This window comes from Panthera onca, chromosome C2, assembly GCF_046562875.1.
Source record: "Panthera onca isolate mPanOnc1 chromosome C2, mPanOnc1 haplotype 2, whole genome shotgun sequence".
In the NCBI taxonomy this organism is placed as follows: Eukaryota; Metazoa; Chordata; class Mammalia; order Carnivora; family Felidae; genus Panthera; species Panthera onca.
In genome coordinates, this window is record NC_138347.1 from 121,649,969 (window position 1) to 121,677,386 (window position 27,418).

At 37.0% G+C, this 27,418-nt stretch overlaps 1 protein-coding gene across 6 annotated transcripts in view; it reads left to right on the top strand.

Annotated features, from left to right (window-relative positions):
- The window catches only part of TFDP2 (transcription factor Dp-2), a 188,741-nt gene that overhangs the window by 112,450 nt on the left and 48,873 nt on the right, over positions 1–27,418 (top strand). For 4 of the 6 annotated variants that reach the window (XM_060638831.3, XM_060638832.3, XM_078432282.2 and 1 more), the window contains 3 exons: positions 13,995–14,098; positions 21,348–21,469; positions 22,877–22,924. In XM_060638831.3, coding sequence (XP_060494814.1) covers positions 13,995–14,098; positions 21,348–21,469; positions 22,877–22,924 — 274 coding nt within the window. Of the gene's footprint in view, positions 1–9,232; positions 9,268–13,994; positions 14,099–21,347; positions 21,470–22,876; positions 22,925–27,418 lie in introns of all 6 variants that reach the window. The other 2 variants (XM_078432283.2, XM_060638833.3) reach the window with 2 other exon arrangements.

Consider the following 27,418-nt stretch of genomic DNA (forward strand, 5'->3'; position numbering starts at 1 on the left):
CAACTTGATGCATTTCTTAAAGTTAGCTCTTGAAAAACCAGGACTGAGCACCAGATCTTTCACAAATTAGGCACTTAGTAAAACTTTGCCATGCCCTACACTGTAAAATTACAGTGTAAGAATAGATAATAGCCAAAAAATTCTGTGAACCACAGTTCAGAATTTGTGTAAGGAGCAAATATTGAGTGGTGTTCTGAATGTTTAATTGGTATAAAGAGAAGACAGGAAAAGATATCAACATTCAAGGAGATTATTAAAAATTTCCCTTGCTCTTAGCTGGGATCTGTTGGTGTCCCTGAAGGTTTTCTTTGTTTCAAATGATGACAGAATGTAGAGATTTTGAAGCTTTTCACATCATTGTTTTAATTAAGATTATACTTATATCAATTCTCAAATTGATCTTCATATATTTTGCTTTTGTAAGGAATAGCAGTAGGTAGCAGTTGAGGCGTGTTTTTCTCTGTAGGGTAAGTAAAATAACTTAAGGAGTTTAAAATGGATTTACAAACTATACAGGTATGACTAAAGTAAGAACTTTTACAATTGTGACCAAAGTAATAGGTAAGTTTGATGAAATAGCCCTAAAAAAATATTGACGGCCCCACATGTGATACAGTTATCAAAATTTGTAGATTGTAGTTATCAAAAATGTGCATCACTTGTGCTTATAAGTGTAGGCATGGCAGTAGATTACTTAGCAGCATTAGCAACAACAACACAAATCTCTGAGACTGTTAACCCTTCAAATTAAGAGCAATACACTGAAAGCAGACTTCTAGAGTGAGTTATCTGTGGTTCTTGCCTTGTATATTTGAACTCTTTAGAACAAACCTGAGGCCTGGGGGATTCTGAGCCTTACCTATTGCATTGTTTTCCAAGTTGGAATACCCAGAGAGTGACTGGTGTAGACATTCTTTCTGCCTTACATATATGTGTGCAATTAGAAACAGCAACCTGGAAATCTCCTTTTTTCTGAGGTGGAGGGCAGAGGGAAGATTTGCCTGATCCCTGCATTTTTCGAAAAAGAAAATCTTTTACATCGTTGTTTAGGAGCAGATAAAATAGTATGGATATTGTGCTTCAAGTATATTACGAGTTAACTTTTGTGGATGGATCCAGGAACCTATCCTGTAATGGTAGCATTGCTTCTTTCTACCAAGTTTCAAGCAAGTAGTTTGCAAATAAACTTTTGGATCTTGACTCTGAAGCTAAAGACCATCAGTAGGGGCCTTTGTTTTGGACATTTTGCTCACTTATGGTGCAAAGTTTGTCACTCTTTTGGCAGTTTGTCTGGCAGAAAAATGAAGAGACTGCTAACCGAGTGCTTACTGTGTGTCAAGTAGACCCAGGGAACTTATTTATAAAAATTTGCAAAATCTTTTTTTTTTAATGTTTTAATGAATAAGATTTTGATTAAAGGATTATTGTTGATATTGATGTCTGACTTTAAGATGTTTTTGCTCTTCAAAATATGATTTAGATGTAGCTTCGATAATAGCTCTCAAATGGAACGTATCGGTAAAGTAATATTGATCATTGCAATTTTCAGTATTGTATTATGGAATACATTGATGCCCTTTTTAATTTGCTAGGGAACAGAACTGCTTTGAAAAACTCTAATTCGTGGGTGGTCTTTGGTCTTTTTGAGTTTAAGTGTCCTAAAGTTTTAAATTTAAGAATGCAACTTTTAAGTTGTAGGTCCATCTGTAGTCATTGCCATCTTTTATAAAATCAGGATAATATCTCTCTTGACTGTGAATTTTAAATGATTTCATTTGTTAACATGGTCTGGGGCAGGTTACCATCTTAAAGGGGTTGTGAGCTTCTTCATGAGGATGATTAAGAGTGCTTGTATATTCTAATCCTTGTAAATTCTGATCCTCGTGGTTGCACACAGCTGCCTTGATCTACTCTAGCCATTCAGTGGCTGTTGGTGTAAGATAAAATGTGCTCTCTTCCTCTCACTCTTTTACTAGGCATGCACGCAGTGCCCGTGTGCCATCTGGTGGGTGTATTGGCTGTGGTGATGGTGCTGGAAGTAGTGGTTAAATGTATGCTAAACATTGAAAAGTTGTAACATTTAAGAAGGAGAGACTAAAGAAAGGGTCATTCACCTTTCTTTTTTTTTAAGTTTAAACAGAGATAAGTGTAATAGAGAGTCTATTTATACTCTATTACTTCCTTAATTCGAACAAAGAGAAAAAGGAACCTTGAAGCAGTCTTTCCCATATTTGTTAGAAATATGCATTCCCACCCAGTTTCTGATTCTTTAGATGTTGAGTGGAGCCCAGGAATGTGCATTTTGAATAAGAAGCACACTAGCCCCCTCCACCCCCTTTGCATCTTATGACCAGGCACATTTGGGAAGAATTGCTATGAAAGATTGGAAGAGCCAAGCTGTCTGAGGCCATATGGTAAACTTATTCAAGTATTAATCAGAAGATATATTGTCCAAAAAATGGAAAATTCTAATTAAGCATGTAAAAAGAAATGAGAAAATTAAGACTTAAAGGTTTCCTTTAGTGAGCAAGATCATAGAAAAAGGACAAAATGACACGTTTTAACTAAAGATAAAGAAGCCAGTGAAAAAAGCAATAGGATCAAACCTATAGATGAGACCAATATTTTCTTTTTTTTTTTTTAATTTTTTTTTTTTTAACGTTTATTTATTTTTGAGACAGAGAGAGACAGAGCATGAATGGGAGAGGGTCACAGAGAGAGGGAGACACAGAATCTGAAACAGGCTCCAGGCTCTGAGCTGTCAGCACAGAGCCCGACGCAGGGCTCGAACCCACGGACCGTGAGATCATGACCCGAGCCGAAGTCGGACGCTTAACCGACCGAGCCACCCAGGCGCCCTGAGACCAATATTTTCAAATAGACATTTAAAATATATTGAAAAGGGAGCACCTGGGTGGCTCAGTCAGTTAAGTGTCCAACTCTTGATTTTGGCTCAGGTCATGATCTCATGGTTCATGAGTACAAGCTCCGCGTCAGGCTCTATTAACTGTGGAGCCTGCTTGGGGTCCTGTCTCTCTGCCTCTCCCTCCACATAAATAAATAAACTTAAAATATATATATTTTAAGGAAAGGAAAAGAAAAAAATATATATATTAAGGAAATATATATTTAAGGAAAGGAAAGGAAAATATGTATATTTTAGGAAAGGAAAAGGTCCTACAAAGAAAACCTAGTGAGAATGGATTAAATGAGTTCGAAGATGTTTTAGGTTTGAGGAACTAAATGAAAACAACTATAATATTCTAGATATCAGAGCTTGAATTAAGTTCATTCAAGAAATGAAGAGGCATTGTTTAAATCCTGGCATATGGGAAGGTGAAGGAAGAAATTCTTTTCTCCTTTGAAAGTGAAGAATCCAGGGCATTTATGGTTTTAGATACCAGAGAAACAGCAAATCATTTTCATAGGTGTCCTCCATGTAAAAATGCTTATCAAAGCCAAGAGAACAGATTTGATCCTTTAGGCAAAGTATGTAGGAAAGACTGACAGAAAGATTTATTGACCCATTTAGGAGCATGCCCTTAGGGCCAAGAGCCTGTTTCTTGTTAGGGCCATTTCAAGGGTTCTTTCTTTGGATCCAGGAAAGATTTTGGTTAGATGGTCCATTTGGGGGAATCCTACAAGTTCTGTGTTCTAACAGCTGCAAAAACATTGAGGCTTTTCTTCCCTGCCTATGGTCTGTAGGAATGTGCATTTCAGATCTTCTGTCCTTATCTCTGCACTATAGAATGCTTGAATTCCATTTTAGAACCAAGTACAGAGGGGGAGATTCTAGAGGCCACTTTAACTATTAAACTTTGGAGATACTAGGAAATTTATCTTCTGTTTCTCATACCTCCCATTTGCAGCAATGTTGTGGTTATGGTTGTGTAGATATGCTCTATTTTACTTATCTTACAGTTTTGGTGTTTCCAGTTGGATATGCTGTCTTTTCAAATAACTATGAGTTATTAATGTGTTTTATTTATGAAGATAGTGTGTGGAACTATTGAGCCTGAGTTACTTGTCAAATAAAAGTGATAGATATCCTCTAAGCCATCCGTATTGTTTCTCTCTAGTCCACTCTTCAGTGATGTATATGGCTTTCTAGATGGCTGGCTGAAATTAGAGCTACAGTCTTAAGGTGTGGAATCTTTTCTGTTTGCAAAATGAATTGGCCTATTCTAGAATCAACCTGTGACTTGACCTCATTAGTACTGTATTTGAAACCAATTGATAGTTCTTTATAACACTTATTAACAAATAGCTAAAAGGTTAGTGCAGGAAAGAAAGAAATGCTTGACACTTTCCATTTCTGACTCTGCTTACTCTCTGGTGGAAATGTTAATCACGAATGAAATAAAAGCATGTGATACTGTCACATAAATAGGCAGATCTGTGGAGCAGAATAGAAAGCTAATAAATTGACCCAAATGAGTAAACAATCAAAGTAACGTTTCATATCAGCATAAGGGAGGGAAAGTAGATTATTAAAAGTAACCATCTGGGGGGGGGGGGAGTGGATCTTTTACTTCTCACATTGAATAAATTCCAGATGAGGCAAGGATGTAAAATTTTAAATGAAGGCATTAAAGTATAAGAAAACATGGGGTGTGTTTAATACAATCTTAATGATAGCTAATTTCAAAGAACAGCATAGCCAACTGGAAATACCAAGCCTGTAAGATAAGTAGAATGTAGTATGTCTACGTATAATGTGCACCTCCAAGGAGGAGAATAAAGATAAATAAACTTTGCTCTGACCTTCATTATTATATTTAAACATACTTACAGGCCTTTTTACGTATGACACAAAAGTCACAAAAGGAAAGAATTACTATAAAATTGACCACCTTCTTTAAAAATGTGCTTAGAAAATCATACGTAAAAGCAAAAGGCAAATGTCAAATTGGGAAAAATATTTGCATCAGATATAACAAAGTATACTTTTTCTTTTTTAATATTTAAAGAGGGTCTGCCGATAAAAGAAATCACCAACAGCCAATAGAAAGATGGAAATCTTCAGGAAGGAAAATTTAGATGACTTAAAACATGTCAGCCTTACTCATAATAATAAATTAAAATCAAAATAAAATGAGAGGCTGTTTTCAATTTAAAAGTTGACAAAGTTTAACACACTGAGATGGTAAGGATATGTGGAAATGAACATTTTTATATATTTCTGTATGGAGGGTGAATTGCTGCAGTCATACAACCAGTGTGTGTAAAGACACATATAGTCATTGCATTATTATTTGCAGTAATAAATGATTTTGTTAATAATGTTTGTAATACTAAAATATTTTCCATTACTAAGGGATTGATCAATAAACTTCTAGAACCATAAAAAGTAATACTGTGTAGCTAGCAAAGTAAATATTGAGGCAAAAGTATATATATGGGTTTGGAAGGACATCTAAGATACAGTTATTAAGTGGGGAAGAAAGCACATGCAAACTGATATATGGGAACAACTATATGGGAAGGAAAAAAGAATGTTGTGCATATATGTTTGTATATGCTTAGAATCCTTCCGGAAGGTTATATACAACTTGGCACCAGTAGCTATCACTGGGAAAGGGAATGGTTAGGTGGTGGTTGGGGATGGGACGAGACTTACGCGTCTCCTGAATCTGTATCCTACGCTTCCATCCAAACATTCATGTATTCATTCATTCATGTAGCAATATCTGTTGAACTCTACTATGTTGTCAGGCACCATGTGCTAGGTGCTGGAGATAGAGCAGTGGATGAGATAATGAAGCCCCTGTCCTTATGGAACTTAAATTCTGGGAGTGGGCAGGCAGATAATAACCACCACAGCAAGTAAATATTAATAAGCAATATATCATATAGAGATAAGTACTCCAGTGAAAAACCATAGTAAATTAGGAAGTACTTGTATAGAGTGGTCAGGCATCTCTGAAATGATGACCAACCAGAGACTAGAATAAAGCTAGGGAATAAGGCAAGTAATTATCTGAGGGAAGAAAGCAAAAGGATTGCATAATCTATAATTAGCCTCTTACTAATGAATATGAAATTGCCTAAGTCACTTTTTTCCCATCATTTTTATTAGTAAGGTATAATTTGCATGGAACAAATCCTAGTCCTTTTAGCCTGGAGTTGTACAACTTGGATGAACACCTACACCACCACAAGCTAGGTCATTTTCTAACTATTTAGAGCTGAAGTTGGACCCTGTGTATGTGTATGGGATATACCACTACTTCTGATTTGAGGTATTTATAAACCCATAAAATAGCCATATTCTTTTTTATGGTAACTTTCTAATTTGGTTCTTCTAGAAAGGATGTGATATAGGCTTAGGTGAAGGTTTTTCCAAAAATCAATTCAAGCCAAAAAAAATTTTTTCCCCAGAGAGTCAGTACTGTGAAAAAATAACTTATACTGGCATCATGTAGACAAACCACAGTTATTTCACTGAATTTTTCATTCTAATTGAATATTGAAGGTGACTAACTGTAACTGGAACCCTGTAAAGAATTATGAGTGAAAGAAATCTTTGGTGTCTAGACAATTCTAATGGAAAACAGAAAGACTGTAATTACTTAGAAAATTGAAATAAAATTTTGAGCCAAAATTGTGTGCCTGTGCCAAGATTTGGCATAAGTTTTCAGCTGTTTTTCCAAGCCACTTCCCTAGGTGATTGATCTTATTTAGTTAATTCAGGGAATTGCCAGAACCAAAATCCAGGAAGGCCTTTAAATTTTTGTTTTTAATAAATACACCAACTGCCAGAAATTGGCTTCTGGACAGTGTCAGGCCCCTGTTGCCAAGGAGCTGTGAATTAAGGCCAGGTACTTAGGAAAAATTCTTTAGACCTGCTTTGGTTTACTTCTCTTGACCTGACTGAAATTTGGGGATATTGGATGTTTATATCCTATTTAAATACATCCTTTTGAGTCACACAATTTTTTAATCTTCAAGAAAAATTTGTTTAATGTTTATTTATATTTGGAGAGAGAGAGACAATGACAGAGTGTGAGTGGGGGAGGGGCAGAGAGAGACAGAGACAGAATCTGAAGGAGGTTGCAGCCTCTGAGCTGTCAGCACAGAGCCTGATGCGGGGCTCGAACTCACAGACTGTGAGATCATGACCTGAACCGAAGTCGGACACTTAACCGACTCAGCCACTCAGGCACCCCTTGAGTCAGAATTTTAAACATTTTCGTTCTGCTGCTGAACCTAATTGATTTGATGAAAGTGAACAACGTCTGAATACATGGCTTTTATTTCTGAATATTACAATTACTGAAATCTAAGTGGGGCGCCTTTAACTACTTCCAAAGCAGATTTCATTTTAACTAATTATAAAACACAGATACCTCATTTCTAGATCTTTATGTTGTTTCAACATCTATGACTGATTCTCACGTGCTTTCCCTTCCTCCCTCCCCTCTATCTTTTCCCTCCAGAATGCCAGTGGCTTTTTAAATTATAAAACAAGTACATGCATGTTCATAAAATGTTTTTTCAAGTAATAAAAAAGTGTAAACCAAGTAAAACCTTTCTCCTCACCATAACCTCTCTTACATTTGTTGTTTACCTTGCCATACCTTATATGCTTATATAAACTTATGTGTATATGTAGTTAGGTAAATGGAATCCTACTAATCATAATCTCTTATAATGAGAACGTTTTCCATGGCAAACATATACTTGTAATTTTGTTTTAGGGACTGTATAATATTCCATCATATACATGTACCAAAAGATGTTTATACATTTAAATTGTTTTTAGGTTTTTGCCTGTATCTATAATGCCGCAATCCTAGGACATGTATAATTGTTTTTATCGGCTTAGTTTATTAGGATATATACCCAGCAGAGGAATTGCTGGTCACAGGATGTTCCCATTATTAATTGTGATGTGGATGAAGAGGCCAAGGGTCAGCTTGCCACTTAGGCAATGGAGGGCAGTTGAAAGGACATTTGTTGAAGTGGAAAGAAGCTTTAAAATGTATATAATTGTTTTTAAAGGGCTTATTTAAAATTTTGTACTCTAATTCACAGACTCATTATTCCTCTCTAATTACTGTCCTCCAGAAAGACTCTTTAATACCCCCTCCACCACTAAGGTGTTAGCCCCTTGAGCACAGGGGATGGTGTCATTTGCACTGAATATCCATAATGCTTGGCATAAGTACTTAACATATAGTAGGTGCCAAGTAAATATTTTTTAAATGCACCCATTTTGCCACATTTTTACCAACTCAGGGCATTATCAAACTTACTCATCTTTATCAATCTGGCAGGTGAAAGGTTTCTTTTTTTTTTTTTTTTTTTTTTTTTAATGTTTATTTATTTGTGAGAGAGAGACAGAGTGTAAGTCAGGGAGGAGCAGAGAGAGAGAGAGACACAGAATCTGAAGCAGGCTCCAGGCTCTGAGCTGTCAGCACAGAACCTGACGCGGGGCTCGAACTCAAACCACGAGATCATGACCTGAGCCAAAGTTGGACGCTTACCAACTGAGCCACCCAGGCGCCCTGAAAAGGTTTCTTTTTTTAAAAAGTGTTAAATTTTTCATTAAAATCAAGAATCTTTTCATATCCTAGATAATTTGGGTTTCTTCATGTACTCAGCTTATTTTTGTATTGAGGTACTGTTTTATTGTTGTAGACATATAAGTGGGAAGTTAAGTAAATAAAAGTTTTTAAGGATAGTTTTTAAGGATGACCTATGTGTTGCAAATTTGTTTGCTAAGTCTGAGATTTGTCTTTTAACTATATTAGGTCTTTTGCTATTTAGAAAAATATTTATTTTTAGGTAGTCATGTCTGTCAGTCTGTTTTCAGTTAAGATTTCTAAATTCTGGGGCACCTAAGTGGCTCAGTCACTTAAGTGTCTTGATTTCAGCTTAGGTCATGATCTCACAGTTTGTGAGTTTGAGCCCCGCTTTGGGCTCTGTGCTGACAGCTCAGAGCCTGGAGCCGGCTTCGGATTCTGTGCGTGTCCCTCTCTATCTGCCCCTCCCCTGCTCATGCTCTGTCTCTCTCTCTCTCTCTCTCTCAAAAGTAAATAAACTTACAGATTTCTAAATTCTGTAACATGATCAGAAGGACCTTCTTCATTCCCAGATTATAAAAAACTATTATTATATTTCTTTAAATACTTTTGTGGCTTTAATTTTTATGTTTAAGTATTTGATCTTTCTGGAATTGATTTTTGTACAAGATAAGAAATTGAAATCTAAGGTTTCTTTTATCCAGGTGGACACTTCTTGTCTCAGAAACATTTCTTTCAGGTGTGTGTCTTTATTTTGTTTTAAATTGAAGTATAGTTGGCATACAATGTTACATTAGTTTTCAAGGATGTGCAAGCAAAAACATTTTTTAAGTAATCCACCCTTTCCCCACTGATTTGAAAATGCTACCTTTGCCATATATAAAATTTTCATGTATACATGCAATAATTTCTGGACTTTAATTTCTGTTTTGTCAAGGTTTTTCTATCTGCTTCTTAGCAATAGCACATTTCAATCACTTCAACTGTGTAATAATTTTGAAATCTGGTAGGCTAAAGTTCCCCTCTTCCCTGTTATTCCTTTTTTTAGTTTTCTTGGCTGTTCTCTTTGTCTTCCAGATGCACTTTAGAATCAATTTGTCAAATTTATGAAGTTCCCTCTAAATTCTTTTGGTATTAACTGACATAACAGATCTGGCTTTAGTGATGTTTTTCATTTTGTTTTGACCAAAGTTCTATACTCTTAATTCTTCTTTAGTGTTAGGTTTAAAATTGGAGTCAATTTGTTCCCTAACCTTAATTGTCTTTTTGTGTTTCTTGTTCCACTGGTTTTTGCAAGTTTTTGACTTTTGTTTCTACCAGTATGTCAGTGATGATCTCATTTTAAACATTCAACAGCACTGAGGTCAATTTTTAAAATCATCTGAGAAGACAAATACCACATGATTTAACTTACATGTGGAATCTAAAAAATAAACGAACAAACAAAAGCAGAAACAGACTCATAAATACAGAGAACAAAACTGATAGTTGCCAGAGGGGAACAGGGTGGGGGATAGATGAAGCAGGTGAAAAGGATTAAGAGGTGCAAACTTCCAGGGACACCTGGGTGGCTCAGTCAGTGAAGCGTCCAACTTTGGCTCAGGTCATGATCTTGCACTTTGTGGGTTCGGGCCCTGCGTCAGGCTCTGTTATGACAGCTCAGAGTCTGCAGCCTGCTTCGGATTCTGTGTCTCCCTCTTTCTCTGCCCCACCCCTGCTCACACTTTTTCTGTCTTTCAAAAATGAATAAACATTAAAAAAACAAAAGAAGTACAAACTTCCAGTTATAAAATAAGTAAGTCCACAGGGTTGTAAAGTGGGGAATGTAGTCAATAGTATTGTAGTAATGTTGTATGGTGACAGATGGTAACTGCACCCATCATGGTAAGCATTTTGTAATATGTGTAATTGTCAAATCATTATGTTGTACACCTAAAACTGTGTAATATTGTGTGTCAGCCATACTTTAATTAAAAAAATAAATGTGAGGGGCACCTGGGTGGCTTAGTTGGTTAAGCGTCTGACATCGGTTCAGTTCATCTCACTTTGTGAGTTTGAGCCCCACGTCAGGCTCTCTGCTGACAGCTCAGAGCCTGGAGCCTGCTTCAAATTCTGAATTCTGTTGTTTGCCTCTCTCTCTGCCCCTCCCTCCCTCCCTCACTCTTTCTCTCTCTCTCTCAAAAATAAGTAAACATTAAAAAATAATAATAATAAATCTGAGAATCAGACTTTTCAGTGTTGTGCTCTTCCTCATATGCCTGTCCTACCTGGGACTGAGTTTATGGCACAGGTCTATCAATTCCATAGCTGTTCCTCCCCATAGAATCATAGGTTATTATTATCCAGTTAGGGTGAATTCTAAAGTGGTGAACAACTATATTTAGGATGTTTGATATAACCTTAATCTTTAGCAATTGGTAAGATATGCATCTTATATAAAAAACAAAAATCAGTTTCATGGTTACAGAGCAAGGAAACTTTATTTGATATACCAGTTCAAAATAATAAACAAAGGACCTAGCATTTTAACTTATTTCAAACCCAGTATAAGTAATGGCACCTACTAAAAAGTCACAAAAAAAATGCAGCTTAGGCTATATTATAGGAAATATGGTATCCAGATTAGAAAAGGTGATAGATAGCTCCAGTCTATGCTAATCAAGTGGTTATATAGCTTTGTGCATCTGTTTTGTGCCAGGGACTAAACCAGGTGCTAGGATTACAAAGCTTAGAGACATAGCCCACTTAGAACTATATAAATGGTAGCTAGAACAAGCAACTATCATAGGTTTTGTGAAAAGTCAGAAGGGCATCCAGGAACTAGACCACAGAGGCTGGGGACAGCTTTTAAGGAGGAGGTGACACACAGAGCAGAGGCTTGGGAGGTGGAGCTATAGCCACCTTGTAGAAATTATTTGTCCTCACTCTGTCTCCATTACTTCATGTGTAAAACGGAGTCTCTAATAATACATTTTACACTGTTGTCCTAAGTGTTAATGATATATATATGTATATAATATATATATATGTATATGTGTATATAATATACACATATACATATATATGTGTGTACATATATACATATACATATATATACATACATACATATATACGTATATGTATATGTAATATATATAATATATACATATATACGTATATATAATATATATATTATATATTATATATTATATATATTAATATATATTATATTTATATATATACGTATATATGTATATAACATATATACATATATACGTATATAATATATATACGTATATATGTATATAACATATAATGATATATACACACACACACACACACACACACATATGTATAGGAAGCCTCTGGAGCAGACTCTGGCACACAATAATGACTTAGAAAATAGTATGGCATGCCATTTTGAAGTGCTGGGAGGTAGAAGTTTTCCCAGCAGAGAGAGACTTCAAGCAGAAGGAAAGGAGTGTGCCAAAGCTGGAGTGGTTGAGCTGGAGCCTTTCTGGAACTGCAAAATATTTAACCTGATTAGAGTGGAGGAAGTAGCCGAAGATGAAGCTGCGAAGGGAGGCAGGGGTGAGATCTCCAGATAAGAGCTGTTGTGCCATGTTGAGGAGTCTGAGAGGCATTGGACATGTTTGGAATCTTTAAAGGCCTAAAGTAGGAGAGTGTCCAGAGCAGTTTCCCCAGTTGAAAAACGGGTTTGTTACAGATGTGTGGAGGGGCTAGGAAAGCTGTCTGAAGTAGCATTTCCAGGTGGAGTGGTAGTGCTCAGCCCTGGCTGCAATGCTGAAGCCATCTGGAGAACTTTCAACAGTCTGATGCCCAGGTTCACTCCCAGTCAGTTTTATCAGCAGCTCTGGGGGTGGGACTGAGGCCTTGGTATTTTTTATTGAGTCCCAGATAATTCCATTACACAGGCACCATGGTGAATCACTGAGTTAGCAGGTATATGTAATTCGAATCAGATTTAATAAAGTTGCAAATTAAACAAGTGCTAGCAGCATAAAGGAACCAGAGTAAGAAGATAACAAGTAGGATACAGTGGTCAGTTGAATGAGGTGGGGTTGGTTATTTCTGGATTGGGTCACTGGGATGATTTTGATCGTATTACCAAGACTCAGTCATACACCAAGACTGAGGACATGAAGGCAAAGCAGGTTTGTGTATTAGACCTTGCTGAGTGGGCGTGAAGAAGATAAGGAATTTTATTTTTAAATGTGGGTATTGAGGGAAAATGATAGAGGATAAATGGACAGAGAAAGAAACTGAAGGGGAGAAGCCAATGGTGCAGTCGAAAACTCAGGAGACAGAGTAAATAACTGATGAGTGAGACCCCTGAGAAGACAGGACGTGCAGAGACACTAAAGTAATTTGAGAATTTCCACTCAGAAAGAAGTAAAAATATGTGAGGGTACAGATAGGTTCACAGGTCCAGGAAGAGAAGCTATAATATAGCCTGATGGCCTGGTTTCCTTAATTGTCATTTTTTTCCCCCAGAGTTTCAATATTGAACCTCTTTCAGATACTTTCTTGGGTGATCTCTTTTGTTATATTAGGTTACTAAGAAAAACATTGATAAACTGAAGTTTGTCCAGAGGAGTTAATAATTGATACAGTTCAGAAAATTATAGGTTAGTTTTTCATCTCAGGAGTAGCACTTGGCTGCCTTAATTTGAAATTCAAAGAGGGGCGCCTGGGTGGCTCAGTCTGTTAAGCATCTGACTTCGGCTCCGATCATGATCTCTCCATCTGTGAGTTTGAGTCCCGCTTTGGGCTCTGTGCTGATAGCTCAGAGCCTGGAGCCTGCTTTGGATTCTGTGTCTCCTTCTGTCTCTGGCCCAACCCTGCTCATGCTCCTTCTCTTTTTCTCAAAAATAAACATACATTAAAAAAATTTTTTTGATTTAAAGTGTTGAAATCACTTGAAAACACTGTGCACATCCCATAGTTTCTGATATCACTAACTAGGTAGCATCATATTTTTTTTTCTCTAGTATAAAACCTCAAAAAACTACCGTCTCATTTTGAAAACATGTTAATTTTTAGTATAACTATTTTCTATTATACTATAAATATAAATAAATTCTAATGGATATTTTACTTCATATTCTACTTCATACTTCTTTTTATTCTATGATACCTAATAAAGACCTAACTGGATTTCTCAACTGTGATACAAACTGTGATTTGCATTATGTATTGCATTATGTTTTTTCCTCAAAAAACCCACTAAAAGTCTGTCAGGCAGACTGAACTATTTATTTTATAGTTTTCCTATTCAGAAGTAATTGTATTCACTACAAGAAAGCAATCATTAGTATGGCTTTTCAGTAAGGCTTCTTATATATAACTTAAATTATTAAGATAATTATAATTACTAAAGCAAAACTGGGGTTAGGAGCATGAATGTATAGATAGAAGGTGGCCTTGATATTGCAGACATTAACCTCATATTTGGTATCATTTCAGGTAACATTTCATTTGTTGCGTTTCCAGTTTCCAGCACCAACTCACCAACAAAGATTTTACCAAAAACCTTAGGACCAATAAATGTGAATGTTGGACCCCAAATGGTAAGAAAATCATCAAATCTTAGAATTGGAAATTTTGCGTGGGCAAGACTAATTTAAAATTAAAGTTTAAAATTTAAAGCTATAGGTAAAAAATTCCCGTTCATTTCTTAACTCAGTCACTTTTTGAAAAAATTTTGTTTTCATCTGAATATAACTGGTTAAATCTTGAGAAAAAGAAAGCCACTGTGCTCTTCAGTGTTTAATTTTCATGTATTTGAATATGTGATTTCTGGATGTGTAATATCAAGGTTTTTTTGCTCCTTGTGTGAGGATTCTCTTGTTTTTAAATTGTTTGATTAAATTGGTTCAAATCTGTTATGTTTTATGTTCTCTTTTTTCTTATAAAATAACTTTTATTGCCCTAAACTGCGTACTCTCCTATAAATTGAATATGACCCAGCAGTTCATCTATATTGAGAGCTATTAATCTTCGGCAGTAGAAATAATGAATGAAAAATGAAAAATGTTTAACTGTTACTCTGAAGGTATTCCATTAATTATTTAATTATGCAAGAGCTTGAACTATACAGCACTTTTAGAAAGCTTTATTTATAAACAAAGTTGCATGCAATTTCTCTAAAAACTACTTACTGTAATGGTCTCACCCACCTTTAGCAAAAGCATGTAAACACTTGAATAGTAAACCTTCATTGTCAGCGCTTGCATATGTTCTCATCTACAGAGCAATAAGGATACATTTTGCCCATAATACTCACTATTGTGGACTCTGTTGAGTGCAACATTATTCAGGCAAAAATATATTTTAACATACTTAGTGACTTCAGCAAATCTTTGAGATTTTAAGACATTCTAGAAATGACATTTTTCTTGATCACTTGAGGACTGTTAATTATCTAAAAAATTCAAGCCAAAGATCTTACACAATTTACTCTAAGTATGTGAAGAATGTTATCTAGCTCCAAACCACATGGAGACTTAAGCTCAGGTAAGTGTCCCCATTTGTAGGTAGTTCAGGGTATGTTTCAGACATTACTGAGCTTTTGCTTCTCACCAGCCCCTGCAGTGGGTGCAAATGAGATAAGGCACCTGACTTTAAAGTCTGTATTTTGAAAGGCTTTTATATAAACACGAAAATTAAATAAACATGCCCAAACTCTTACGAGTTTCATCCTTACAGTACTCCTCTGTTTTGAGAAACTGTTTCCTGTCAGTATTTTAGTGATACTGCCACGGCTCAAATTTGAATTCCTCTTTTGGTGACAGTTTTTCTTTCCATTGTCCATTTGAACTAATGTGTATGGAACTAACTTTATACTTCAGTTTTGACGATGATAGGTGGTCTTACTCCATTACTACAAACCTGAGAGTCAGCAAAACAAAGGTCAGAAGAAGGGAAGGAGATTGGGGCTCTTTAAGCCAGGCCTTAATTTGTCTCCTTAATTCTGAGGTGCTTTTTACAGTTCTTAGTTCTCAGACAGGAATGAGAGCTTTCTTTTTGACCTCCTAATTGTTGTAGAATCCCACTTAGTGCCATTTCTCTCTTCTGTTGCTTGTCTCTTCCGAATATTGTCCCTTCACCCTCAATCTCTCATCTGTGATTAAAAAAGCATTTTTTTAAGTTGAAAAATTCTTGACTAAACCTCACCCATTTGCTTCTTACAGTTGTCTTTCTCCACTTGCCCTTTAAATTTCACATGTCTCCGGGGCGCCTGGGTGGCGCAGTCGGTTAAGCGTCCGACTTCAGCCAGGTCACGATCTCGCGGTCCGTGAGTTCGAGCCCCGCGTCAGGCTCTGGGCTGATGGCTCGGAGCCTGGAGCCTGTTTCCGATTCTGTGTCTCCCTCTCTCTCTGCCCCTCCCCCGTTCATGCTCTGTCTCTCTCTGTCTGTCCCAAAAATAAATAAAAAACGTTGAAAAAAAAATTAAAAAAAAAAATAAATTTCACATGTCTCCTTGCAAGCCAAGTCTTAATGGTAGATAGAAATTTCAAATAGCCCCAAGAAGAGAGTAGTTTTCTGTGTTAATAGAAACTAGTTTAGCAATAACTGTGTTAGTTTGGGATACTTGCCCTCTACTTAAAGGTATCCTGTTTTATACACACACACACACATACACACACACACACACACACACAGCATATGTATGATAATCTCATAACTGTATTTTAACATGGTTAAAAAGTACATGTTTCTTGGGGAGCCTGGGTGGCTCAGTCAGTTAAGCATACGACTTTGGCTCAGGTCATGATCTCTCAGTCCGTGGGTTCGAGCCCCGCGTCAGGCTCTGTGCTTACCGCTCAGAGCGTGGAGCCTGTTTCAGATTCTGTGTCTTCCTCTCTCTCGCCCCTCCCCGACTTGTGCTCTGTCTCTCTCTCAAAAATAAATAAACATTAAAAAAAAATTTTTAAGTACATGTTTCTTATAGTGAAAACTAAAGTTTTGTGAAATAATGAAATCCTTTATTATAATCCCTTATAATTATATAGATTTTTTCCCTTCAGAATACAGATATTCCCTTAGTCTGTTTTTCTTTTTTTAAATTGAAGTATCATTGACACACAATATTACATTAATTTCAGGTGTACAATGTAGTGATTGGACAAGTCCATACTTTATGCTGTTCCCCACCAGTGTAGCTACAGTACAAGGCTACTACAGTCTCTTGGCTCTTACTGTAGATGGCAGTAGTACGTAAGATATATTGATTAAAGGCAGAAAATCTTCCGAATGAGGTTCAGTTGCTGTATGATTTTCATAACCCAACTGTAATCTATTGTCAAAAAAACCACATAATTACATTTAAATTAAGGATGTCTTTGGGCATGGGGAGAGGTGGGCACTTAAATTTCAAATAAGTGTTCATTTTCCTTATTAGATCAACAGAATATAGGAAGTAATTACCTCTAATTTCAACTTGGGATTTCACAATTATGGTTCAGTTTTAATAAAGCATATCTGGACCATCACCTATGTAATTTTCCTGCGTTCAGTGGTTGATCAAGTTCTGTTGACTTTTCTTTGATTTTGTTTCTTAAGTTTCACTGTCATTGTCCTAATTTAGGAACTCATTGCATCTCACACGAACTTCTAAATTGTCATTTTAGTTCAAGTCCATCATTCCTCCAATTTGTTCATTCAGGAAATGTTTACTAAGGATTTCTATTATTTTTTTTTTCAACGTTTTTTATTTATTTTTGGGACAGAGAGAGACAGAGCATGAACGGGGGAGGGGCAGAGAGAGAGGGAGACACAGAATCGGAAACAGGCTCCAGGGTCCGAGCCATCAGCCCAGAGCCTGACGCGGGGCTCGAACCCACGGACCGCGAGATCGTGACCTGGCTGAAGTCGGACGCTTAACCGACTGCGCCACCCAGGCGCCCCTAAGGATTTCTATTATTAAGGACACACCAGGCACTATGCTGAGAGAAAGGAATAGAGTATTGTTAATCACTCTCAGATCAGCAAAGAATATCAGCTGACAGTTTAACATTGAGGAAGAAAAGAATAAGCCAGAACATAGCAATTCATTTACAAAGCCCTTCTCAGTAATGATAAGTAGTTTTTTTCTATGTCCTATTTTCCTTCATCCTCTCTTCATCTTTACTTTTCTACAAAGCCCTTTAAATTGGGTAAACTGAGCCTGTAGGCTACCGATAACAGATATAGAAAAAGAATTTAGTAATAATATTGCACAGGGGCCCCTGGTTGGCTCAGTCAGTTGAACATCCAACTCTTGATTTTAGCTCAGGTCATGATCCCAGAGTCGTGGGATCAAGCCCCGCATCAGGTTCCATGGTGAGCGTAGAGTCTTCTTAAAAGTCTAAGCTCCTGGGTGGCTCAATTGGTTAAGCGTCTGACTTTGGCTCAGGTCATGATCTTGCAGTTCGTGAGTTCAAGCCCCACGTTGGGTTCTGTGTTGACAGCTCAGAGCCTGGAGCCTGCTTCGGGTTCCCTCTCTCTGCCCCTCCCATGCTCGAGCTCTGTCTCTCTGTCTCTCTCAAAAATAAATAAACATTAAAAAAAAAAAAGATGCTCTTTCTCTCTCTCCCCCCCCCCTGCCCCCTCCCCCGACTTGCACGTTCTCTGAAATAAAAAAAATAATACTGCACAAATTATGCAGTCTATTTCAAGGGTAAATTGGAATGCTTAGATTTGTTTTGTCTCCTGTTCTAGAAATAGAGTAGACAAAGACTCATCAAATACTCAAATTTTCCTTCTTAAGCTTCACACTCAAGGTCGGCATGATATAGGACATTTGAACGTGTGATGTAGTGATTGTTGAGAATGATATCCTTTATATTGTAGAGTATTTCCTTACTGGATTTTATGTGGACCTTTGGCATACCAGTGAATAAAGAAGCTCCTTTATTTTCATTTTAAGAGCTAAGTCTTCGGTTTCAGTTCATTAAGTACTTGCTGTGCCTTTTCTGTGAATATCTCCTAGCAGTGTATGAGGCTCTGCAAACATTCACTCTACCCTTAAAGATGGTACACTGAAATGGAGGTGCGGAGGTGAGGTGGAATGTGTAGAGGGGGTAGGAGGTACAAACACATTGTCCAGTATTCATATTTTTTCATGAGGTAAACTTCTGCATTCCTCATTTAATAGTCCTTGGAATATAGTAGAGAATCAGAATTCCCCAGATACCTATCAGTGTTTCTTGTCTTTTGTTTTTATTTTCTTATCTATAGAATTAACTTACTAAAATTATTTCCTAGACATTTGTATATAGTAATATCTCCCTAGCCCCAAATTCACAAAATACACACAAACAGAGGTAACTAAAGTTCTTAAATATTTAGCAAATGAATAAATGTTGGCAAGACTTTATTTTTTTTAGTAAGTTCTTCTTTTTTTTAATGTTTTTGAGGGAGAGAGAGCGCGTGCATGTGTGAGCAAGCGAGGACAGGGGCAGAGAGAGAGAAAGGATCCAAAGCAGGCTCCACACTGACCACAGAGAGCCTGATACAGGGCTCCAGCCCACAAACCGTGAGATCATGACCTGAGCCAGAGTCAGACCCTCAACCGACTGAGCCACCCAGGCACCCTGACGAGACTTTAAAAACCAAGTCTGCAGGCCTCTGGGTGGCTCAGTTGGTTAAACCCCACACTCTTGATTTCTGCTCAGCTCATGATTTTGTGGTTGATGGGCCTGAGCCCCAGGTCGGCTCTGTGCTAACAGTGCAGAGCCTTCTTGGGATTCTCTCTCTCCCTCTCACTTTGCCTCTCCACTGCTTATGCCCCTGCGTGTACTCTATCTCAAAAATAAATAAACAAACATTTAAAAACCAAGTCTGAACTGAACTTGAAATACAAATGGATCCTTCTCTTTGTTCTTTACGGAGCACATTAGCAACTAACTTAATGACTAGACTTACACCCAGCTTGCAGAAACAGGTGTCATTTGATCAGGGAGACAAAAATTAATTAATATTTTGACCTACATAAGGCAGTAGAAGTAGAATTATTTCTTTTAAGATCTGTCATTTAAAAATTATGTGTTACATAGATGCTTTTCTCTCTTAATTGGGACTTAAACAGAACCTTACTATTGTGGAAATTTTCAAAAGAATACAAAAATAGAATCTCTTCCCTTAGAAAATCCAAAGATCTGGGGTTGCCCAGGTAGGGACAGTCCCGTGCCTCTGGGTTGGAATGAAAAAAAAAAAGAGCATCCCTTTGTGCCCAGCAGCTCATTCTTTGACGGTTATTCACATGGGGCCAATATTGTTTCATTAACATCCCCATTCACTGGAGCATGCCCTTAATTTTTTGACAAAAATACTTTTAAAGATATTACTAAAATACTAAATTGTTTTTTGTATTAATTATTATAAACATTTTTGGAAAGAAACATGGTCTATTTACCAGTGAAGTCTAAGAAGCGTTTTGGTAACATATATCAAAGAACTTTTTTTAAATGTCTGTATCCTTAGTTCCATTAGTTACCTTTCTGGAGTCTGTCCTTAGGAAATAGAAATTAAGACTAAGATCACTGTACAAAAATGTTCATCACAGTATTGTTTATACTATTGGATAATTGAACATCCATATGTATCTAACAGTAGGGAACAGTAAATCAAATGTTTTACCATTAAAATCTGTTTGAAGAGGAGCATCTGGGTGGCTCTGTCAGTTGAGTGTTTGACTCTTGATTTCGACTCAGGTTGTGATCACCGGGTCGTGGGATTGAGCCCTGCCTCGGGCTCCAAGCTGAGTGTGGAGCCTGTTTAGAATTCTCTCTCTCTCTCTGTGTCTCTCTCTCTGTCTCTGTCTCTCTCTCTCTCTCTCTCTCTCTCTCTCTCTCCCCAACTCAGGCTCTCCCTCACACTCCCTCTCAAATTAAAAAAAAAATTAGTAACAAATACAATGTCTTCAAAGAATATTTAATGACATGAGGAAACGCTCTTGAAAAAGAAGATAAAATTGCGTCTGTATAATAATCCAAATTGTGGGGAGCCTGGGTGGCTCAGTTAAGCTTCTAACTTCAGCTCAGATCAGGATCTCCTGGTTTGTGAGTTCAGGCCCCACATGGGGCTCTCTGCTGTCAACGCAGAGCCCCTTCAGATCCTCTGTCTCCCTCTCTTTCCCCCCACCCTGCCCCACTCTCCCATGTACACATACATGCTCTCTCTCAAAAATAAAAAACATTTAAAACATGGGGCACTTGGGTGGCTCAGTCAGTTAAGCGTCCAACTTCAGTTCAGGTCATGATCCTGCAGTCCATGAGTTGGAGCCCTACATTGGGCTCTGTACTAACAGCTCAGAGCCTGGAGCCTGCTTCAGATTCTGTCTCCCTCTCTCTCTGCCCTTCTCCCACTCACACTCTGTCTGTGTCTCAAAAATGAATAAATTTTAAAATTTTTTTAAAATAAATATAATAATAACAAGCTAAGTTGCATAATGCCTTTGTATATATTTGGACATGAAGATCCAATTTACTGTTGCCCTAGTTTGAATACATCAAGTTCAACTGCAGTTAGGTTCTGTAATTTCAAAGAAAGCTTCTTGCTTTTCTCATTTTTAAAACATTGTTAGTTACCAACTTAATCCTTCCAAATTGCTGTTCACTTGCTGAAACCTGAAACCATATCACTATTCAAGATACTTGTGCTTTAAGTTCCTAGAATATAAGCAAATCAAAGTTTATGATTTAGATGATGGATATTAAGTACATTTTAGGCAGTGAGATTTCCTCCTTATATGTAGCTTAGCAATCAACATGATTTTCTACATGTATGCTTTTCTTTATAATTAAGAATATTATTTTCTGTGTCCTAACCTTATAGATTATAAGCACACCACAGAGACTAACCAGTTCAGGAAGTGTTCTGATTGGGAGTCCATATACCCCTGCACCAGCAATGGTTACTCAGACACACATAGCAGAAGCTACTGGCTGGGTCCCAGGGTAAGACTGTTGTTGCAAGTTAACCATTTTTAAAACTTTTTTTAAGCTGTGATCTTTTCCTCTCACTCTCTTGTGTTCTGTTCTTGTTTCATGTTAGTCTAGTCCTTAAAAACTAATGTGTGGCCTTTAAAATCACCTGTTTTATTTCACTTTATATCTCAGATATGAATCATTTATGGAGCAATCATTTTTAAATACAATAATTTGTACCTGTGTCTTCTGACTTTTTCACCTCTCAAAAAGTACTGTTTTTATGATTATCACATTTAGCTGCTTTGGAGATGCACGAACTATATTGTTTTAATAAACATAAGAAAAGAGTTTTATATTAAGTGTTGGCTATCCTCCGAATTTCCTGTAACTTTTTATTTCCTTAAAAACCAGAAAAGGAACTAGGGAAAAGAAGCCAAATACATTAAAATTTTTATTGAGTTTTTTCTTGATCCTTTTAAAACACTGGACAGTTAAATCAATATCCCTTGCGTTATTCATTTACCACTTTTAGTATTAAACTTTTACATGTTTCATCTCTGCCTGTAGATACCCTTACCCAGCCTTTCTCTGCTCCTTATCATTTTACCATTTAATCGTCCTGTAAAAGAAAAAAATCTTAAGATAAAGGACTCAAAACTTCATTTTGTCACTTTAGAAGTTATTTTCATGGTGACATACTGTACTCGTAGTTCTGTTTGACTTACAATTGTGAGTTAGCAGACAGTAAATTTTGGTTGTGTAAGAGCTTGCTTGTTCCCAGGATGTTAAATAATTCTGGCAAAGTGTTTTAAGCCATATACATCTTCATGTGTATACACATATAAACACACATTAGAGACAGAATAGTTTCATATGAGTACATCCTTTTCCACTATCAAATGAGATGAAACGACACCATCACCTGTAATCCCATGGCCTCTATTCAGTCCTTAATACATGAGGACCTAGAAGTTACCTTGGATTTCTGCACAGCCTTGAGAGATTATAACATGAAAGCCATGCCTGTGCCAGTCGTGTTGGCCTGCTTTGGAGATGGCCAGGGTTTGGGTATTTTCAGCCCAGCTGTGTTTCATATTAGGTGTGGAATGATTGCTCTGTTGTTCTGGAATGAGTCATACTTTCTGTGCCTTTCTAAGTCTGCAACATTTCTTCCCATATTCCTCGAGCTCATTTCAGCCTACAGTATTATATTGTGGTCTTTTTGATCCTATGATAAATTTTATTATGTTGTGATCTCTTACTCCTATGATAAAATTATAGTTTTTATTTTATGGACATATCTTTCATGTTTGTTAGGTTTTGTGTTTTGATATATTTGCTGTGAAACTAGACAAGTTACAGTAAATTATTCATAAAATAAAGTTGTGTTTAAATACCTGTTCTTTTTATGCTATCTTTTTTTTTTCTTTTTAGTGATAGAAAACGAGCTAGAGAATTTATAGATTCTGATTTTTCAGAAAGGTGAGTATAAGCGTTAAGTGTTTTGTTTGAGAGATGCTACTGTGTAGAGAGGAGTTTGATGTCCGGACGATTCTAGTTTAATTAGAGATGTTTTTCTTCACAGGACTTAATTGAGTTTCTGCCATTATTTTATACCTCAGTGAGTGTTGTATTTCATTTGTCATTACATAAATTCATTATATTTACATAGGTTCAAAAGAAATCATCCTGTTAGTAGATTGGCTGTTGGTAGTGTATTATTTAGCCCTCTCCCTCCTTTTGGAGGATGAAGTGTCCTACCAAAGTGAATATTCGACGTTACCTCAACATGCCCAGATTTTTTAAAAAGAAGTTTTATTGAACACATTTAAAGATTGTAGTAAATTCTCACTTCTTTCTTAACTAATAAGTCGAGTACAATATAACATTTCCTTAGACTATTAGGACAGTGTTTCTCAGTGTGCATCAGAATCACCTGTGGAGGCTGGGTGGCTCAGTCGGTTAAGCGTCCGACTTCAGCTCAGGTCACGATCTCGCGGTCCGTGAGTTCGAGCCCCGCATCGGGCTCTGGGCTGATGGCTCAGAGCCTGGAGCCTGCTTCCGATTCTGTGTCTCCCTCTCTCTCTGCCCCTCCCCTGTTCATGCTCTGTCTCTCTTTGTCTCAAAAATAAATAAAACGTTAAAAAAAAATTAGAAAAAAAAAAGAATCACCTGTGGAGTATTGAATGCAGTATGAATGTCCACCAAGTCAGAAACTCCAGGAATAAAAACGATCATGTAGGGTCATTAAAGTTCAGTATGCCATGAAAGCTACTACATGAGGTACCATATTAATGTTGTGCTGGTTTTTTTTTTAAGTTTATTTATTTTTGAGAGAGAGAGAGAGAACACAAGGCAGGGAAGGGCAGAGAGAGAGGGAGAGAGAGAATCCCAAGCAGGCTCTGCACTGTAAACACAGAGCCCAGTGTGGGGCTCAATCTCACTAACCCTGAGATCATGACCTGAGCCAAAATCAAGAGTTGAATGCTTAACCAACTGAGCCACCCAGGTGGCTCTATATAAGAGCCACGAGGGGCTCTATAGTGCCCCAGTGTGGCACTATATTAAAATAAGACCTGTTGTCTTCGAGGCAGGAGTTCTCTAAGGTTGTTACTTACTATCTTAAATAAAACTTCCCCAGCTATGCTTTCTAAATTTAATTTTTGATTTTTGATTCTAAGATCTTTTAACTCCTTTTTCCAGTGGTGTTTTAATCTCTGTTCTTTTGTTAGGTCATTTGCTCTCAGGATAATAAATAGTTTTCTGTCTTATCTCTTTTCTAGTTTGCCACCTCTGATTTGCTGTGCCCTGAGAAACTAGGTAGCCAAATGCGTTAACATTCAGTCTAAAATAAAAATGAGAAGACTCTGAGTGAGGACCTTGAGGCAATATGTATTTTTTAAAATGTGTGTTTTCTTGCATTGGGACTGGCTGTACTTCTGTTCCTTTGTGGCATTTGTTGCTTGCTTCTTGGTTCTTAATTGTTTTGAACAGATAAAATAATGTCTGAGGAACTGCTATATCATATAGAAATATATGGGGAAATATATTCTTTTCTTCCTACCTAATGGAAATTCCTCTTTCTAGCTCCTGCTGGTCTTTGTGTTTATCCCTAGAAAGGGCAGCAGTACAAGTTCTTATGATGTATTCAGCAATGCATAAGGCCTTTTATAGTACTTTTCATTAGTTATGATTGGTGGCCCTTATGTACTGCCAACAATATAAAAAACATGATTCTATTTACACTCCTTCATAAGAAAGACCTCTAAAGATCACATATAAAAGTGCCAGATTGAGTTTGTTGGTATAAACACTGATTCAACTTTTCCTTTTTGCATATGATTCAGTGACCTTTTTTTCTAGTGATTTTTATTCTTTTTATTTTTTAATGTAACTTTTCTACAATGAATCCCACCCCCACCCCCACAATCAAGTCATGAAGATTACTGCATGTGATTTTTTTTAATGTTTATTTATTTATATTTATAGAGAGGGAGAAAGAGAGAATGCAAGCAAGGGAGGGGCAGAGAGAGAGGAGAGAAAGAATTCCAAGTAGGCTCCATGCTGTCTGTGCAGAGCCCAACAAGGGCTTCATCAGGAACCATGAGATCATGACCTGAGCTGAAATCAAGAGTCAGACACTTAACTGACTGAGCCACCCAGGCACCCCTATTGTTTTTCTTACAAATGTTTATTTTCCTCCAAATGCATTGTGTTCTTCTGTAACGCTGTGAAACATCTTTGTTTCCCTTCTCCCAGAGTTGAGGTTCAAAAAGCCAGCTCTCAACCATAGACTAGTCTTTATCTCTTCAATGTTTTGTATGTTGATTTAGTATTATATCTGTAAGTATTTGTATTTGTTTTCTTCAGGGATTTATATATCAGTATATAGAGATACGTTCAATATTTTTATCCTCATCTTACCACTTGACAGTGCAACTTTAAGTATGTCTTACACAGCTGTTCCTTTGTCAAGGTCATTTGTGAGAGCAAGTCAGTTTCTGAAGAAATCTTGTTTGGTAGGTAAAGGATCCTTTGAGGGATTCTCATTAGTTTTTTCCCTGTATTCTGATCCACTGGACTTCTTTTCAGAGAGCTCGTAGAAGAAGATGTGAAAATCCCCTTTCTGTTCTTGTCTGGGGGTTTAATCCTGAAAGATGTTTGTTCACTCTCTCTTTCTTCCTTTGGACAGAATCTGATGGTGTCTTCTACATGCATCTCTTCCAGATCTAATTTTCCATTTGGACCTCTGCTGAGGGATTCAGAAGGTCCTGGGTGCCCCACAGGTGGCAATGGCAGCTTGTGGGTGTTTTTCTTTGTTCTTGTCTTAAATGAAGATTTGGCACGCTAGTGTTGTATTCTTCCTGTAGGCTCATGTAATCTCAATATCTTTTTGTTGGTGGAAAAGTTAGAATTCCACTTATTAAGCTAATAGTAATCAAAATCAGTATAGTTAATATGTGTACAGCTTCAATGATGTTTATGAAATTGTTCATTTAGCAAACATTTTTAATATCTACTAGCTTATGTTCTAAGCATTGGAGAGAATAATAAACAAGACAGGTAAGTCTGCCCTTAGAGAGCTTATATGGGGGGGAGGGAGTATAATAAGCAAATAAGATTATTTTTATTTTTATTTTTTTTTAAATTTTGTTTAATGTTTATTTTTGAGAGAGACAGAATGTGAGCAGGGCAGGTGTAGAGAGAAAGAGAGAGACACAGAATCTGAAGCAGGCTCCAGGCTCTGAGCTGTCAGCACAGAGCCCGACGTGGGGTCAGACTCACAGCCGTGAGATCATAACCTGAGCCAAAGTCAGATGCTTAACCAACTGAGCCACCCAGGCACCCCAGATTATTTTTAGATTACAGTAAGTGGTATACAAAAAAAATAAGAAAAGTGATTGTGGCTACCTTGGAGAAAGCCTCACAAGGGAGGTGATATTTGAATGCAAAGGAGTCAGGCTGCTAAATAGATTAGGTGAGGTGGGGGAGACAGGGATTCTGGGCAGAGGGAGTGGCAAATGTAAAGCTCCCAACTGAGGAACCAGGTTGATGTATTTGGGGAAGCACAGTGGCCTGGAGATAGTTTGAAAAGCAGAGTGATATGACATGAGGGTGGAGAGGTAGGCAGGGTTCAGATCATGATGAAAGACCTTTGCAGGTCCTGGTAGGGAGTTTGGTTTCTGTTCTAAGGAGGATTTTCAGCAGGGAAATGGCATGATTTAAGTCACTGGCTACTGAGGGGTAAATGGATTCTAAGGAGACAAGGACAAAAGCAGGAAAATCAGAAGACTATTGCAGAGGACAGTGGCCTGGCAGTGGAGATGGGAAAAAAAATGGATAAATGATAGACATAGAACCAACAAAATTTATTGATAGATTAAAGGAAGGAAGAGGAGAAATAAAGGATAGCTTTGGTTGTTTTACATGAACAGCTAGGTGAATATTGATGCCATTTACATTTAGTGTATTTAGGAGTAGGTTTGGGAAGAATTTTGTTTTAGACATAATGAAGTTCAATAAGTTTATTAGTTATCTAAGTGATGATATCATTAGTATATAAGTAGTATCATTAGCACATAAGTGGTCGCAAGCCTAAATGATATAACCCAAGGAGGGAGAGAATGAAGATCCATAAGGAATAAATATTTATTTCCCATTTCACACCTCCTCTTCCACCCATACCCAACACAATGGATACATACTTCCAGGAAAGTAAAGAGTTTTTTCTAAATTGTTTTACTAAATTACCACATGAAATTATTTTGCTGATTTACGTATTCTTGTTGGCTCATTTAAGTGGGAAATGAAGTTTTTATTACTTTTGTAAATAAAAATAAATCATTATTGGGAAAATATAAAAAGACAGTTGTTATAGGTTCTAGTTAAGCACCTGGAAAGATAATATTCTTTGGATATAATTCATCTGAATACTTCAAACGAAGTTATAAAAGTTAACATGCATTTCAAACTATA